General features: G+C 43.3%; 1 protein-coding gene across 2 annotated transcripts in view; it reads left to right on the top strand.

The window, feature by feature from the left end:
• The window catches only part of LOC143358222 (uncharacterized), a 36,356-nt gene extending 25,466 nt beyond the window's left edge, over positions 1-10,890 (top strand). The window contains exons 7-8 of one of the 2 annotated variants that reach the window (XM_076795196.1): positions 10,417-10,549; positions 10,633-10,890. In XM_076795196.1, coding sequence (XP_076651311.1) covers positions 10,417-10,549; positions 10,633-10,680 — 181 coding nt within the window. In that variant the 3' untranslated portion in view covers positions 10,681-10,890. The remainder of the gene's footprint in view (positions 1-10,416; positions 10,550-10,632) is intronic. The other variant, XM_076795195.1, reaches the window with a different exon arrangement.
• The last annotated feature ends 4,724 nt before the right edge of the window (positions 10,891-15,614 follow it).

The following is a 15,614-nucleotide window of genomic DNA, read 5'->3' as shown; positions in this document are numbered from 1 at the left end:
TAAATAGTCAAATGAAATTAGTGATATCAACGTCGTATTTTATTAAATTAAATTTAAACTACGTTCTTACTTTTGGCTAATATTGAACTAATTTAATTTCTTATAATTATGTTATTACACTGTTGTAGTTGTAATTGCACAGGAAAGAAGACTGACGTAGTAGAAAGAACAAGAAAAAAGTGTTTAACGAAAAAAAAAATCATTCCATGCAGGATTCGATCCGGGACCAAAATATTCTCAGCCGGAGACGTTACGTTATTATTATTATTACATTACGTCTCCTTCGATGCACTCGCGTGTCAGCCGTAATGGAATTAAGAGGAAACAACATTCTTTTGTTTCATTCATAATATGAATCCTCGACATGAGATTTAAAATTATATCAGCAACAGCGCCATTGTAGAATATCGGTTCCACAATATTAGTTCTGGATGATACGGTAGGATGTGACACGGAATGGTACGGGGGCTCTAGAGCCCCCCGAGCGTGAGACAGAAAAATACATTGGGTGATTGGTCTACTCCTATACCTCGTCTGTGGTAATAGCATTTCTGTAAAGGAAACTGTACGGCAGATACCGACCACCGAATCTTGAAAAGTCACGTGACTGACCCGGGCCCTTAAGCACGACGGAGTTAGAGAAGGCAAAAAGATAGGGGAGAAAAAGAAAAGAGAATAGAAAAGGAAAACTTGAGAAGACAGTGACAGCGATAGGGACAGCGGAAAAGAGTCATAAACAGAGAAAGCTAAGAGGTAGGCGAAGGACCGAGACTAACGAAAACCAGAACCCTGGCGACGTTCTCAAGGATGCATTGGAAATTCGTGAAGGGCCGGTTACCAAACGTGCGACTAGCAGACAGGAAATAGAGAATAATAGCGTGACAGAGTTGGAAAGGAAAGAGAAATTCTTAGAAGAAATATATGCATTGGCGTACGTGGTGATATTGCCACCACAATTTAAACGACTGTTTAAACGAATGAATTTTTATTACTTAAACAGATCTTTAAACCGATACGTTTTTATTACTTAAACGATTGTTTAAACAAATAAATTTTTATTATTTAACCACTTCGCGACCACGGACGAGTTATCTCGCGACGCAATGTCACTTGCGCTGTGCCAAGGACGAGTTATCTCGCGACCAACCTATAAACGAAACTTGTTGGTGAGATAATTCGTCTGTGGCATAGTGTAAGCGACATTGCGTCGCGAGATAACGCGTCTATGGCACAACGTAAGCGAAATTGCGTCGCGAGATAACTCGTCTGTGGCACAGCGTAAGCGACATTGCGTCGCGAGATAACTCGTCTGTGGTTATCGTATGCACGGTATTTCGTCGCGAGATAACTCGTCCGTGGTCACGAAGTGGTTAAACAATTGTTTAAACAAAAAAATGTTTATTATTGAAACAAATGTTGAAACCCATACATTTTTATTACTTAAACAATTGTTTAAACGAACACATTTTTATTACTTAAACAATTTACGTCACGTTTGACAATGAGTAAAAGTCTTTACAATAAAGGGAATTGTCGCTGGGTTTCACCATTCGTACTCTGCTGGATATGTTATTAAGACAATTTTATAAGATACTCTTTAGAATATGTAGAGATACACGTACATAAGCATTCCATGCAATGCATTTTTCTGTCTACGGTTCTAAATTACCGACTCTGTAGAAAATGCAGAAAAGAATCAAAGACATCGATGATTTAAATTATCTGGAAAAGTACTAAATAAGTAACAAGTTAACAATTTACAATATTATTTTAAGACAATAAAATTGAAAGAATGAATTAAAAAATTGTTACTAAAAATTATTGAATAAAGTAATACCGACAAACGTTTATTATATAAACCAAGCTTAACAAACTCTGCTTTATTAACTGAACTGTATTTAATTAACATAAAGTAGAAGACACACTCAATATATGTGGCGTTACAAGAACCAACCGAACAGAACAGACAGTTGCGCGCGCATCATTCACATACAAAACAGCGTGCATGGCGCTTTATAATGCTTTAACAAAAATATATATTTATTACGATAATTATCAGTGGATAGGCATAATTTTTTAATGAATTTTACTGCAAATTTCATCCTAATATCTGTTATGGTTCAACAGTTATTATAAAATGTCACGAAATTTCTCGACCCAGTACAGTGTCCGGCCGTCCAAGGCTGTATATCGCGATACAGCGTTCGCTTCAGATAATTTTAATTTCGTCAATTTTAAAATGTTCATCTTTTTAAAAACAGGTCTGTAAAGAGGACACTTGGGGCTATATACTCATTTTTTTCAAATTTTTAAAAAGTTCCCTTCTATGAAAAGATTCATAACAGGTAATCTTGTTCGGGTACAAAGGTTTGGGACTGTATAATGGGTCAAAGTGTTGGGCGTTGAGTCAGTCGTGAACTTGGGCCCGGTGACGTATTGCGAGGGCCTTGGTCTTATCGGACCGTGACACGGCCGAAGGCGTAACAAAAAGGCAATACAACCCGATGATATTATTATCTGATTTGTACCGTGTTTGGGCTTATTTTGTTCGGGAAAACAGTTTCAATCGATAGGTAATGATATCATTATGATAACGTTAATAAGAAATAATATCAGATTTAGTTGGTAAACGCCAATACGCTACTCGTTACAATGTTGCCTCTGATACTGAATCACGACCATATGGAGCGTCGCGTCGTGTGCCGCCTGGAGACTAATAACAATAAAATGTTTGTTACAATTCATAATTCTGCCATGGAAACATTATTAATCGATTGCAAATAGTTTGCTGATGAAAACAAGTCTAAACACACCATAAATCCGATAAGTAGAAAGAAAAATGCATTGCATGCAATGTCTATACATGTATATGTACATAATCTAAAGAGTTCCTTGTAAAATTGTCATAATAACTTAATATCCAGCAGAGTACCAACGGTGAAACCCAGTGACATTTCCCTTTATTGTAAAGACTTTTACTCATTGCAAAACGTGACGTAAATTGTTTAAGTAATAAAAATGTGTTCGCTTAAACAATCGTTTAAGTAATAAAAATGTATTGGTTTAAACATTTGTTTGAATAATACAAATTTATTTGTTTAAACTGTAACGTTGACCCCTTTCACCGCGTAGGAAGGCGGGAACGGGGTCAACTCCGGGAATTTATGGTCGCTGAGGCCGGGCCATGTACGACCGTGAATACGCGGTCCTCCCGGTACTAACGAGTTCCCGAAGGTACGAAACCGAAAAGAGAGCCTTCTGCTCGGGCGCCAGGCACCGGAAGGGTGCCACGCGAAATACAGACCTCCGAAAACCGCGAGACGGATGGAAGACGCGAGAGGGTCGGGGGTTCGGACGCGGGGAAAGCGGGGACAGCCCTCACGGCAGGGCGGGTCTCACAGGGCGGAAATAATAACGGATGAAATGGGCTCGATCAGTTTATTCTTAGTCAGTAATACAAAAGTCGCGGCCACGTGGCCGCACCCGAGAGCCCGCGCTCTTCATACAAGATTGCGAGAGGGTGGTCGTATCGCAGCGCGAGGTGGTCGTTATTATTACAATCTCCGCGCTCGCACGGTAATTCGGCGTGAAAAAGACGCGCTCGCCAAGGCGAGGCTCCGCGGAACGCTGGTGGACGGCACAATCACAAGAGACTGTCGCGATAAACTCCGAGAGGATACGGTCACGAAGTTTTTCGGCAAGCGATCCGCGATCACGCGGATTCGGACAAAGATTCGGACAAAGCCCGAAAACGTGGCCAAAACCTAAAAAATGAACTTTCAGCTAGGTAAGTTTTAAGTATGGGATTGGTTACTCGAAGAGTGTTTCTAAGTAAACAGTAAAAAGGTTGTTTTTTTATACCTGACCAACAGTCACAGTCCGAACTTCGAGTTCATTAGACCATACCTGTTTAAGCTTGTGAAGCACATTGCGAATTTCAAGTGTACAGTGTATAAATTGTGTTGAAACGTTTCGATTTTAATTGTGCATTATGGATGCTGTTTGTGGAGGTAAGTTGCATAGGTTTTAGTGCCAAATGTTTATTGTTAACTGATTACTGCGTATGCAAAGAAAGACTAAAAGTGAAGGCATACATTTTTACGATTTAGAGTAAAAGTTAAAAGTCCCACCAGATCCCACTCTGAAACTTGTTGGAGCTTCTACTACATAGTATCATCTTGCAATTCTGAAAAAAATTAGCTGCCCCTAGGTGCCCCTAAGGTCGTAGCACCGTTTTTTGTAACGCAGAGTGGGTATTTTATGTGCTTTCCTTGCATTTCTCGTCAAACTGTCTCACAGTTCTCAGTTCTGTTTCAGTTCTCATATCTCTCCGATATGCACTAAGTCTTTCTGTAAAATTTAAACAGATATTGAATAGAATGTTAGTTTTTTTATAAAGAATCATATATCCGAAATTTTTTTATATTTTTCAAACACGAACGCTGTTTTTATATCGGGTGTTCGTTTGAAAACTTTTCAGCCGAATATTTCGAAAAGTATAAAAAATATTAAAAAAGTGTAAAATACGTGTCCAAGGCAGTATCAGTTTTTTTATTTGGATGGCGTTTTCAAGGTCATTTGAAGGTCAACTTTGTTTTTTCAAATGGAAACCTATATTTTTTATTATGGGATCTTACTCTGCGTAAAAAGACCAGCAATTCTTCAATTCTTTCTTCTTTGGGAACTATGAAGTGCGAATAGAATACCTACTTTATACAATACAAAGGGTAGAGTTTTCTATCCGGAGAATTAGTCTTTCCCCTCGTTCAGGTCAATATGGGACAGCGAATTTTCTAATTTCAAGTTCAGATTCGTGATCAGCGACACCAAAAACGGCCTAATACCAATTTTCAAGCGGAACCAATAATTTTTTAATAAGTTATGAGGTTTTGACCACGTTTTGGCGATTTGGGACCACTGTGCGCCGGGATGACGGAAAGGGGTTTCGCGGCGCGATCCGGTACAGAGCTCGACGAACGAAACCTATAATAACCGGCGCGAGAGAACGTATGCGACGGTAACGAGCGCGACACGTCGCGATCGGCTGCAATCCGCTACGACTGCGGCTCCTTCGAGGAAAGATTTCCGTATCTGATTCTGTCGGGAACTACGGCATGCCTCAAAGCGCCGACGGCTCGGCGCGAGCAATTTGCACGAGGCGGGAAGCGCCTCGGCACTCTAAACGCTTGGAGAACGAGACGGGATGACAACGTGCACGCTCACCGATCCGCGAGCTCGCGAAGCCGCGAGGGCGCGAAGTCGACGTCGTACACTCGTGTCGTTCTCCCTCCAAACTTTTCGAACCAACTCGCGAAATTCTACCAAATGAACCAGAGCGAGGACCACTGCGTGGACTTACCGTACGCCGCTACCTCGATACTTTGGGGGCTCGCGCTCGGGCTGGTCTCGTACGGGTTCGCTGCGATATACGATGCGTCCCCGTCTCGATCCGTCCCCGGGATCGATGTCTGGCTACGTGCGGTAGCTATCGCGACAGTGGTCCGTCGCTCGACGGAATCGCGACTAACATCCCGGCCGCGCTACGCGGACGGGGACGGGGGGATCGGATCTGCGATCTCCCCGGATACAGCACGCCTTCACCACCCACGCCGAGGTTCCTTTGCAAGTGGCTGGGTGAGGCGGCGGCAGGACCGCGAAATTAATTGTCAGTTGTTTGACGGGGCCTCTGTCCTGCGTCGTCGCCTCCAGGTTGTCTGGCCCGGGTGTCGCGTTCCATTTCCATTGAGCCTGTGTACAGGACTTGCACAGGAAGCGAGGCGCCCTTCTAAGTCGCCCAGAATCGTGTTGATGCGTCGTGCACGTCCCTGGAAACTCGGCCGTGCTCGGCGCGCGCGAAATGTAGTAGCAATCGATCGAGAATCGATACGGAAGCTCCTCGGGGAACGCTTCCTAACCTCACGAGCAGTCGTCTAACGCGAATTTCGGCGGTCCGGTCCCTCCGCTATCACGTAACGGGCAGGACAGTGACGTCGCAAAATTTGCAACGTTACAAAACATTCGATTAAGTAATAAACATGTATCGGTTTAAAGATCTGTTTAAATAATAAATAATAAATCATTTGTTTAAACGGTTGTTTAAATAATAAATATTTACCTACGTAAACATCTGTTTAAATAATACATATCTATTTGCTTAAACAATCGTTTAAATAATAGACATTTAGGTGCTTAAACATTTGTTTAAATAATAAAAAGTCATTTGTCTAAACAATCGTTTAAATAATAAAAAGTGTTCGAATATTTGTAACGAGTCCGTTTCCCGGCGGATCTCGATACAACTGGTTCCTCGCGGCCGGATTTGGCTCGCCGTGCCAGGGTTCGCGGCGGGATAGCGCGAGGGTTACGGCGGGACGCGGACGGTCGAGCACGGGTGATTAACGACACGAGTATTCGAAAGGTTCGTCACTGTCCCGGCTTCGCGTTTCGGGGGTCGGCGGTCGCGATTCGGGACTCGTATCACGGCGGGGTCATGGCCGTACGCAGCGGCGCATCCGGACCAGAGCAACCTCGGCGGACGGAGAGCCCGTGCCCCAGGACGGCCGGCGTGTCGCCGGTCGCGGGTGGTTCGCTCTCCGAGGGTGTAGGGCGGAGGCGGAGATGTCGGGTTTAACAGGACGGAAGGTTACTTACCCTGGTTCCGGTCTCGATCGCTCGGCTTTCGGGTCGGCGCTCCAGGTACTTCGGCACGCAGCGGCGTGTCCGGGGTTTGCGGGTCGCGGGTACACTTCGGCACACTCGCGGTGATAATTACGCGGACAAACTCTACGCAACGGCGCGGGTTGATACTCGGCTTCTCGGCGGCTCGGGAAACGGTTCCGGTCGTGATCGGGCGGTCGGTATCGGCGTCTAGAAATCGGATCGGAACGAACGTCTTTTCGCGAGCGTGGCGGAAAGCCAAAGAGACCGTTTTCCGGCTCGTCTCTCTCGTCTGCTAGGCGAGGGGGTGCGGTGCGGTACGGTTCGCGGCCGGCTTTTCCGTTGTCGTCACGCATCCGGTGCGACGGTATCGCATCATGGCGGGTTCCGGTTCCCGCCAAGATCGGTTCGGAGGTGCGGGGATCGCGGGGGGGGGGGGGGGGGGGGGGCGCTCGCAGGTACCGGCGGATCTCGGTATCCGTCGGTCGTGTTCGGGGCGGTTCAAGTTCGGGGCGCGTACGGTTAGGAACAGGCCTGGCGCAGCCAGGTCTGTTACATATTAATGGGAGTCACTATACCGTGGTACGTATTTACGTATTACGATTTAGCAACGTCGGATAAAAAGGTCGGTTATTTGAAATCAAATAAAAATACGAATAAAGATACATGTGATTTTCATCTATTCGAAATACTCGTCACGAATAAAAGCGTCAAATAAATCGTCTGGCTATATCGAGCTTCAAATAACGAATAAAAACCGATAAATCTCGCGCGACATCTGGATTCAAATAAGCCTCATGATTTTGTATCTATTCGTTCGAGTAAAATCAGGCGGATACTCGGCAATCAAGTAACTACAAATAAATTCGTAAGATTTACTATCTAGTTACTAGATGGTAAGAAGATAACCAGAAAATCATCGGGGAAGCAGGACAAATAAACTCTCCAAACCAGACGCTCGACGGATATAGATACAGATAAATTCTCGCGCTTCATCCGACTTCGAATAAAAGCCAAAGATACAGAGTATGTAATTTCCGACGGTTCGGGCACTTTTCGCGGCGCAGACTCTTTGTCGTAGAGGTCTATGAGGAGGCGTAAATTCCTCAACCGACGGTTCGACGACGCTACTCGGTACGACCTTACGATCCTTTCGGACGATAAGGATGAACTATAGCGACTGATCCGCGTGGCTGACCAGTTCCGGAGCCTAGACTAGTTGTTCCTTGTACAGGAGTTGTAGTTAGACAAAATTTTACCCCAACTCCACTCCATACACTCGGGGTGAGTTGGTGTGGAGTGGGGGTACTCGGTTGTCGGAGTGGCAACGTCGCTGGATTTCGGCGGGCGAAATCATAGCTGTGGGCCCGATGTTCACCGGCCGGGGACCGTCGGATGGTCCCGCGATGCCACCTTTGTAAGTCCTCGTTTTATTACAGTACGGTTAGCTGTTGAGGGCGCGAGGAAAATTCTAATGGGCAATTAAGAAAGGTTCGGTTAAGGGGGCCGGCAGGCATTTGGCCTTGACTGTCACGCTATGTTACGCTGTGCCTTTTTTCTAGACATTTTACGTCTTAAATAAATAAGTAATCAATTAAAAATGTATACCATCGTGTTTGTACATGTCTTTGCTACGTCTGTCCAGAGCCTTTTTTTCGATACGAACACTAAATCTCTCGAAATTTAGAGAATCTCTCTGCAATATACGTATATGAACTTGCAAGGGTCAAAATCTAGACAAACTGTCGCTTCAATATCACAATGAGCAGTTTAGAAGTGGTCAATTTTGTTTCCTAAAAGTCCAATCTACGTCAGTATAGAGCCCAAATTGCGAATTTCTACCTCATCGTGGAGTAATTTGTAATATTCGACAGAAAATTCGAATTCTGAAGCAAGTATGACGTCACAAGATGTCTGCCTCTGAGAGATTCTCTTAATTTCGAGAGATTTAGTGTTCGTATCGAAAAAAAGCTCTATACAGACGTAGCAAAGACATGTACAAACACGGTGGTATGCATTTTTAATTGATTACTTACTTATTTAAGACGTAAAATGTCTAGAAAAAAAGGCACAGCGTAACATAGCGTGACAGTCAAGGCCAAATGCCTGCTGGCCCCCTTAAGCCGACTTTCTCAAAAACAGCCCTAAAGGCCCGTGTCATAAAACGTGTTGACCATCTGCACGCCAAATTTTGGGTTATGCAGATTTGTCAGCCGCGAGTAAAACGGTAAAGCTATTGTCCCAAGGATCGGTCTTGGGTCGTATCTTGAAATAGCGGTGCCGCGGATTTTCAAGGGGATCTCCCGTTAACTCGCGGTTGAACAGAGTATCTTATCTGAAAGTTAGTTGAATAATTTTTTATTTAGATAATGCCCATCTCTGATGCTTTATAAGAACATTGAAGAAAATAACCATTGGGTTGCATTTTAAAAGACACTAATCCTATTAAAATCTCGTTACAAAATGGCCTTGTATAAATACATGCGATATACAGGGTGTCCCACATAAATGGGAACAACTAAATATCTTTCGTATTTACAGTCCTATCAGAAAACTTCAGAATACAAAGTGACACTATTGCAGGGGGCAATTATAATGGTGAAGAAAAAAATTTTTTATGTCGAGTTTGTTAATGAAATTTCAAGGTCACCGATGTTTTTTTAAATGGAATAGTATATTTTTTTTACGATAGCATGATAGACAATAGAAAACTGAATTTAGTGGATACCACCTTTTTGACCTTGAAATGACCTTGAGCACGAATAATCATGTTGAAGCGGATGAAATGTGGAAGTTTAAAACTTACGTGTTTCAGCAAAGATTGCGCGTTGTTTACGTCGGGTTGACCTTTACATATCATAATAAATGTTCGAAATGTTGGCCATTCTCATTTCTGCAATGTTGCAATCTTTTAATAAATGGTCTGTATTATATACAGGGTGAGTCACCAAACGTTAGCACCTCAAATATCTTTGTTGTTTCTAAAGATACGTAAAATATGGTAAGGACAAAGTTGAATGGTACAATGGGACTGACACGATGCAAAATAATTTTGTTTTTATGTCATTTTTTGGAGATATCAAGGTCACCTTGACTTTTTTAAATGGAACCACCCTTTTTTAAACACCTACAATGATAGTCCCTTTCATTAGGAATTCAGTGACTATAATTAGTCCAAGGTCATTCAAGGTCAAGGACAGAAAAAACGTATAAAACTAAAATATGGAAATTTAAATGAGAATGGTCAGCATTTCGAACATTTATTATGATATGTAAAGGTCAACCCGACCTAAACAACGCGCAATCTTTGCTGAAACACGTAAGTTTTAAACTTCCACATTTCATCCGCTTCAACATGATTATTCTTGCTCAAGGTCATTTCAAGGTCAAAAAGGTGGTATCCACTAAATTCAGTTTTTTATTGTCTATCATGCTATCGTAAAAAAATATACTATTCCATTTAAAAAAACATCGGTGACCTTGAAACATTAAAAAACACGACATAAAAAATTTTTTTCTTCACTATTATAATTGCTCCCTGCAATAGTGTCACTTTGTCCTCTAAAGTTTTCTGATAGGACTGTAAATACGAAAGATATTTAGGTGTTCCCATTTATGTGGGACACCCTGCATTTATGAGTTTGGTTTGAGATCGGGAATTATTAGTCAACAACGTACATATATTAAACCATAATCCACTTCTAACGCGATAAACTATACAATGAGTGAATAACAAACGGACAATGTTTAATGAAACAGATACAATTCATTATGGTACCGTATACCGCCGAAGATGCAAAAGATGGTGCTGTTCACGATGATGAAAACTCAGGCAGCGATCGAGTTTAATTTGGCCGGTTTATTTACACCGTGTTACGAAGGCCTTACGATGGTAACGAATACGATCTGCGTAATTACACACTGTTAAAAATGATCGCTCTATCCTGGATCCAACATGCTGTTTTCTTGCTTCAGATGATGAGCTCCTCTTTCTCATACTTCACTCTTCTCTGTTCGGTGTAGTAGAACTGCTTAGTCCAAGTGCACTTGCCCAATTGATTTGGTTAGCGCAGCCTTTGCTAGGTACTGTTCCTGCCTCACAAGAAGTCTCTCGAGACGGCACAGAGGCAAGTGCCCTCACTCGCACCCAATGGTAAAGCTTTGACGTCACACACTTTAGCCAATAATTCGGCAAGAACCGAAAGTTCGTGTGGAATGACCTAAGCGGACGGCTTACAGCCGCATTCCTGCCGAATAACCTGTCATGGGACTTCTTGTTAGGCACGCAAAGTACACTCTCGTGTGTGTCGGCTTACACTTTTGACACCGACGTTAACGGAGTCGACGAAATAAAAATGTATATAATTTTAGTGCCTGCTCCTCGGACTCTATTTAGTCGCTCGAAGGAAAACTCGTTGCCTTTTACTTGAGTGTTTGAGCGTGGTTCATCAACTGGCCATTCATTGCTTATGTCTCTGCAGCTAACCTCGCTGGGGATAGGGTGTAAGAACTTCTGTCTTCTATTTTGTCTTTGATTGGTTATTGTCTATTGTCAACGCCAACTTTGACAAAGGGATGGTAATCTTACCCCCTTGGGTACGGGGAAGAGTTCAAGGTGACTGCGTAGTACCCTCAGCCGGTGGCCCCTGTAAGATATTGTAAATCTGGGCCCGGCAAGGTGTTACAAATCTTGGCCCGGACGCTACCTTAATTATTAGTGTAATTGGAAAAGTGGTAGACTAAGGGTAAACCTAAATCGACCATTCAGATGTTTGCATATAGTAAAACGTATATTCTATTATAAGAACATTTAGGAACTATTGTTGTGGCGATAATGATCACAGCAGATCAGCTTGTAGAGACTGTGAGTTTGAATGTTTCGTATTGTATGTGAGAGTTGAGAATGAATAGTATAGAAGAGAGAAGTCGGGAAGCAGAGGCATTCGTTAAAACATCATCATTTTGTATGGATGTAAGTACGGGAGCCCTTGTTCGACAACGTTATAGAATATTCTAAATAAACCTATATTAGCAGACGCGGCTTAGTATTTATTCTGACAACACTTTTTCTATTCGAGGCGTATTTATTCGTAGCGACAAATAAAATTTTCATCTTAAATAATAAATAATAAATAATAAATAATGAATAATGAATAATGAATAATGAATAATGAATAATGAATAATGAATAATGAATAATGAATAATGAATAATGAATAATGAATAATGAATAATGAATAATGAATAATGAATAATGAATAATGAATAATGAATAATGAATAATGAATAATGAATAATGAATAATGAATAATGAATAATGAATAATGAATAATGAATAATGAATAATGAATAATGAATAATGAATAATGAATAATGAATAATGAATAATGAATAATGAATAATGAATAATGAATAATGAATAATGAATAATGAATAATGAATAATGAATAATGAATAATGAATAATGAATAATGAATAATGAATAATGAATAATGAATAATGAATAATGAATAATGAATAATGAATAATGAATAATGAATAATGAATAATGAATAATGAATAATGAATAATGAATAATGAATAATGAATAATGAATAATGAATAATGAATAATGAATAATGAATAATGAATAATGAATAATGAATAATAAATAATAAATAATAAATAATAAATAATAAATAATAAATAATAAAAAAGTTTAAATTTTGATTTAAAGGCCTGAGCTAACGCCAGACTTTCATCTTTCCCAAACGCTGCGACTCTCCGCGTCTCTTTCTTTCCTATACGCTGTCCTTCTTTGCGTCTGAAACTTTAATCGTTCATTACACAAGTAATTATCATCGGAATCATATCATATTTTGTATTGTGACGTCACGCGACGTTTGCGTAGTTTTAAGATATTGTATTGTTTTGTATTATATACTCATAGCCGCTAAGTACACACTCATTGTAACACAAACACGATAGAACATAAGAACAATCCTATAGTTAAGTATAAATCCACCTTGAGGCGTCCGAAAGTGTCGTCAGTCCGCCTGTCGGACTTCGCGGGGTCGTAAATCCCGTTTCGCTTGCTCGTGGACGATATTCGGGCCTTGACGGAGTTACGGGGTAGCTACGTCTAGTTGAAATGAAACACGACGTTTTGGAACAACACTTCAATATATTTTAACTTAACATTCACAAGTCAGTTGGCGAGGTATGACGCGTACAACGAGTTTTCTAGACGCGATCGATTTGTGTTTTCTTCGAGGTATCTTAGCCTTCTTGCGGTTCGGTGTCGTGTCGTCTATAAAGTCAACTCGGGCTCTTCTTCTATTGCTTAATGGGTGGTGCATTTGGTCGTCGGAGTGGGGATGCGATTTGGTGGAATTGTGTTTAGATGATCTGAATGGATTAGGTGTGAGAGATATGGGAAAGATGGTCTGGAAATTAAATGTTTGTGTATTGCCCTTTCAATGGGCTCGTTCACGTAGGTCTCCAAGTGCTGTCCGATGACACTCCCAATCTTGGGACCGTCGCTTCGCCTAAAGTGTTTTGGCTATCGCAGCCGACCGTGTTTATTATAACTCACGTTCGGTCTGTGTGGGACCGAACACACCTTATCCTACCAATCCTATCACACGTACTTTCCCGCTAAACACCTCACCCTAAACCGTGCGACGAGGCTCGGTAGTACGTCATCGCGTCCAGCGATCCCCACTCCGAGCGTTAATGCCTTCTACCCCACCATTCATCCATGCCCAGTCTCACCCCAGCTCCGCTGACCCACTCCGCACCGAAAGAGCAGAGTGTGGCCCCTAACGACCGTGCCCGAGAGATAGCCCAGTCTCAGCCCGCCGAGCACCCAGAGGAGCCTCTTCCACGGGACGACCAGCGTCCGCAGCACCGAGCTTGAACAACCCGACCAGCGAGCTTCGTCCCAAGGAGACTAGCCCGGTGGGAAGCAGCCGGAAGGACTTAGTCCGGTGAGAGTCAGCCGAAGGGGTTTGGGCCGGTGAGTGTCGGCCAAATAATTACGCGCGTCCGAAAGTCTTGTGTCCCGAGTCAGACACGGTTATACTCGCCGTGTGGACCCAAAAGCTGAATTGTTATTATTGACGTCTTGTCCGGGACCTCGTAATTCGCGCTATCGCCCGAAGCGAATCGCGGGACGTAACAGTATCATTTTCATTTCAGAAAAATGCCACTGATATGTTGGTGCAAGTGCCATAAAAAAATAATGAAAAATAAAGAAGTTTTCTTATTGGATTAGTAGTAGCCTCCTGGTTTCACACCGACATTCCTGACCCGTGTCATGTTCACACATCTCGGCGGCGGCGGTTCTCGAGCTTCTTTGCCCCTCACGGGGTATACCACGTGGTAGCAGCCCCTCACGTGGTAGTAGGGATATTTCGACGTCGGCAAACTTATAAGTCTAGGCGACACATAACCCGTTTTCACTGTATCGCGATTTAACGGCGTATGATGCGATTGTATACATTTGTAACATCTTGATTATCTGAGACATTCGCTCGGACAGTGTCCTTTACGGACGCATATCGTACAACATTTCGACCGTTTTAGAAGGGAGTCCCAGTGTTGTAGATTCGTGCGGTTATATTCATCATAATGATAGAAAGAGTGATTCCTGGCACAGTGCGGACATTTTGACGAACTAGCGTTACTTTGGGACGCATTCGATACATGGGTTTTCATAACCATTCGGTTCGTATTAGATGGGCCCGAGGAGGCCTCGTCTAGACTTCGCATGCGCTTGGTAACGAACGCGATAAACTGTTCTAACGACGGAGGGTCGTATGAATCACCGAGAGGCAGATCGCTGTATCGCGCTACGACCGGAGTCCGCTTGAATTCGAATTTCATGACCGGTATATCCATAGTCGCGTTCAAATGAGTAGCTACAAGTATTCGAGTGTTCACGTATTCGTCGGTAAGTGTCAGCCACGCGTGTGGGAAAATTGCTTCCGAGACTCGAAGGGATTCAAAAATATCGCGAAAATTCTCCCACTCTAGATCAGAGAATTCATCAGATCTAGATCAGAGAGTCCATAGTGGTAACCGTGGTGTTGTCTATCGTCAGGTTGATGGATGGGTTCGTCAGTGAGTTCTTTCCCCCTTGGCGCCAGCATCATCTGATATGCAGATGACACGCTGGTGCAGGGTCGGAGACACGAGGGTGGACCTTTTTTTAGTGGGGAAAATGCTTTTCGCATACCCCGGCTCCCTGGGGAGAGCCGGGGTTATGTGGGACTACCCCTGGAGAAAATCCCCAAAAGGCTACCCACTAAAAAACAACAGCGCCTTCCACTCCGAAAATGCTTCCATCCGGGCCTGGCGATTCTGGTCCTCGAGCTACAACTCCTCCTCGCGCGCGAGTTCCACCCCCGGCGGGCGGCGGAAGGAGCGGGCGATGTGGTATACCTTCGCCCGCTCCGCCGCCACCACATGGAAGGGTGGAATCACGGCGAGGAGTCCCGCCGCCTCGGCGGAGATGTTGCGGTAACCCCGTATGGCCCGCAGAGCCAGCCGGCGCCGCACTCTTTCCAAGAGTGCTTGGCTGCGCCGTCTGGCCCCGAGCGAGCGGTGCCATACGGGTGCCCCATACAGGGCAATCGACCGCACCACCTCCACACGACCACGCCTGCTGGTCGAAGAACATGTTACGTATGGAGACGTTTCTCCACGTTCATCTCGATTAGAAGTTCTAATCTCTTTTCTGAGAACGGAAAGCGTCCCAACAGGCCCCTTGTTTAATGATTGTACTCCGACTGGACGCAGCTGGCACGAAGCATGAATCAGTAACAGCACCGTACGATTTCTTAATATGGAAATCTTCAGAACATCCCCTTCTGGAATGTTTTGTCAAGATAGTCTTTGATAGGAAACATCCTGGTTGTAGGGGCTCGCGTTGGGCGATGTTTTATGGCAGGAGTCTTGATGTTCTGCAGCAGGCC

This window comes from Halictus rubicundus, chromosome 10, assembly GCF_050948215.1.
Source record: "Halictus rubicundus isolate RS-2024b chromosome 10, iyHalRubi1_principal, whole genome shotgun sequence".
In the NCBI taxonomy this organism is placed as follows: Eukaryota; Metazoa; Arthropoda; class Insecta; order Hymenoptera; family Halictidae; genus Halictus; species Halictus rubicundus.
This window is presented reverse-complemented; position numbering and strand designations above follow the sequence as displayed.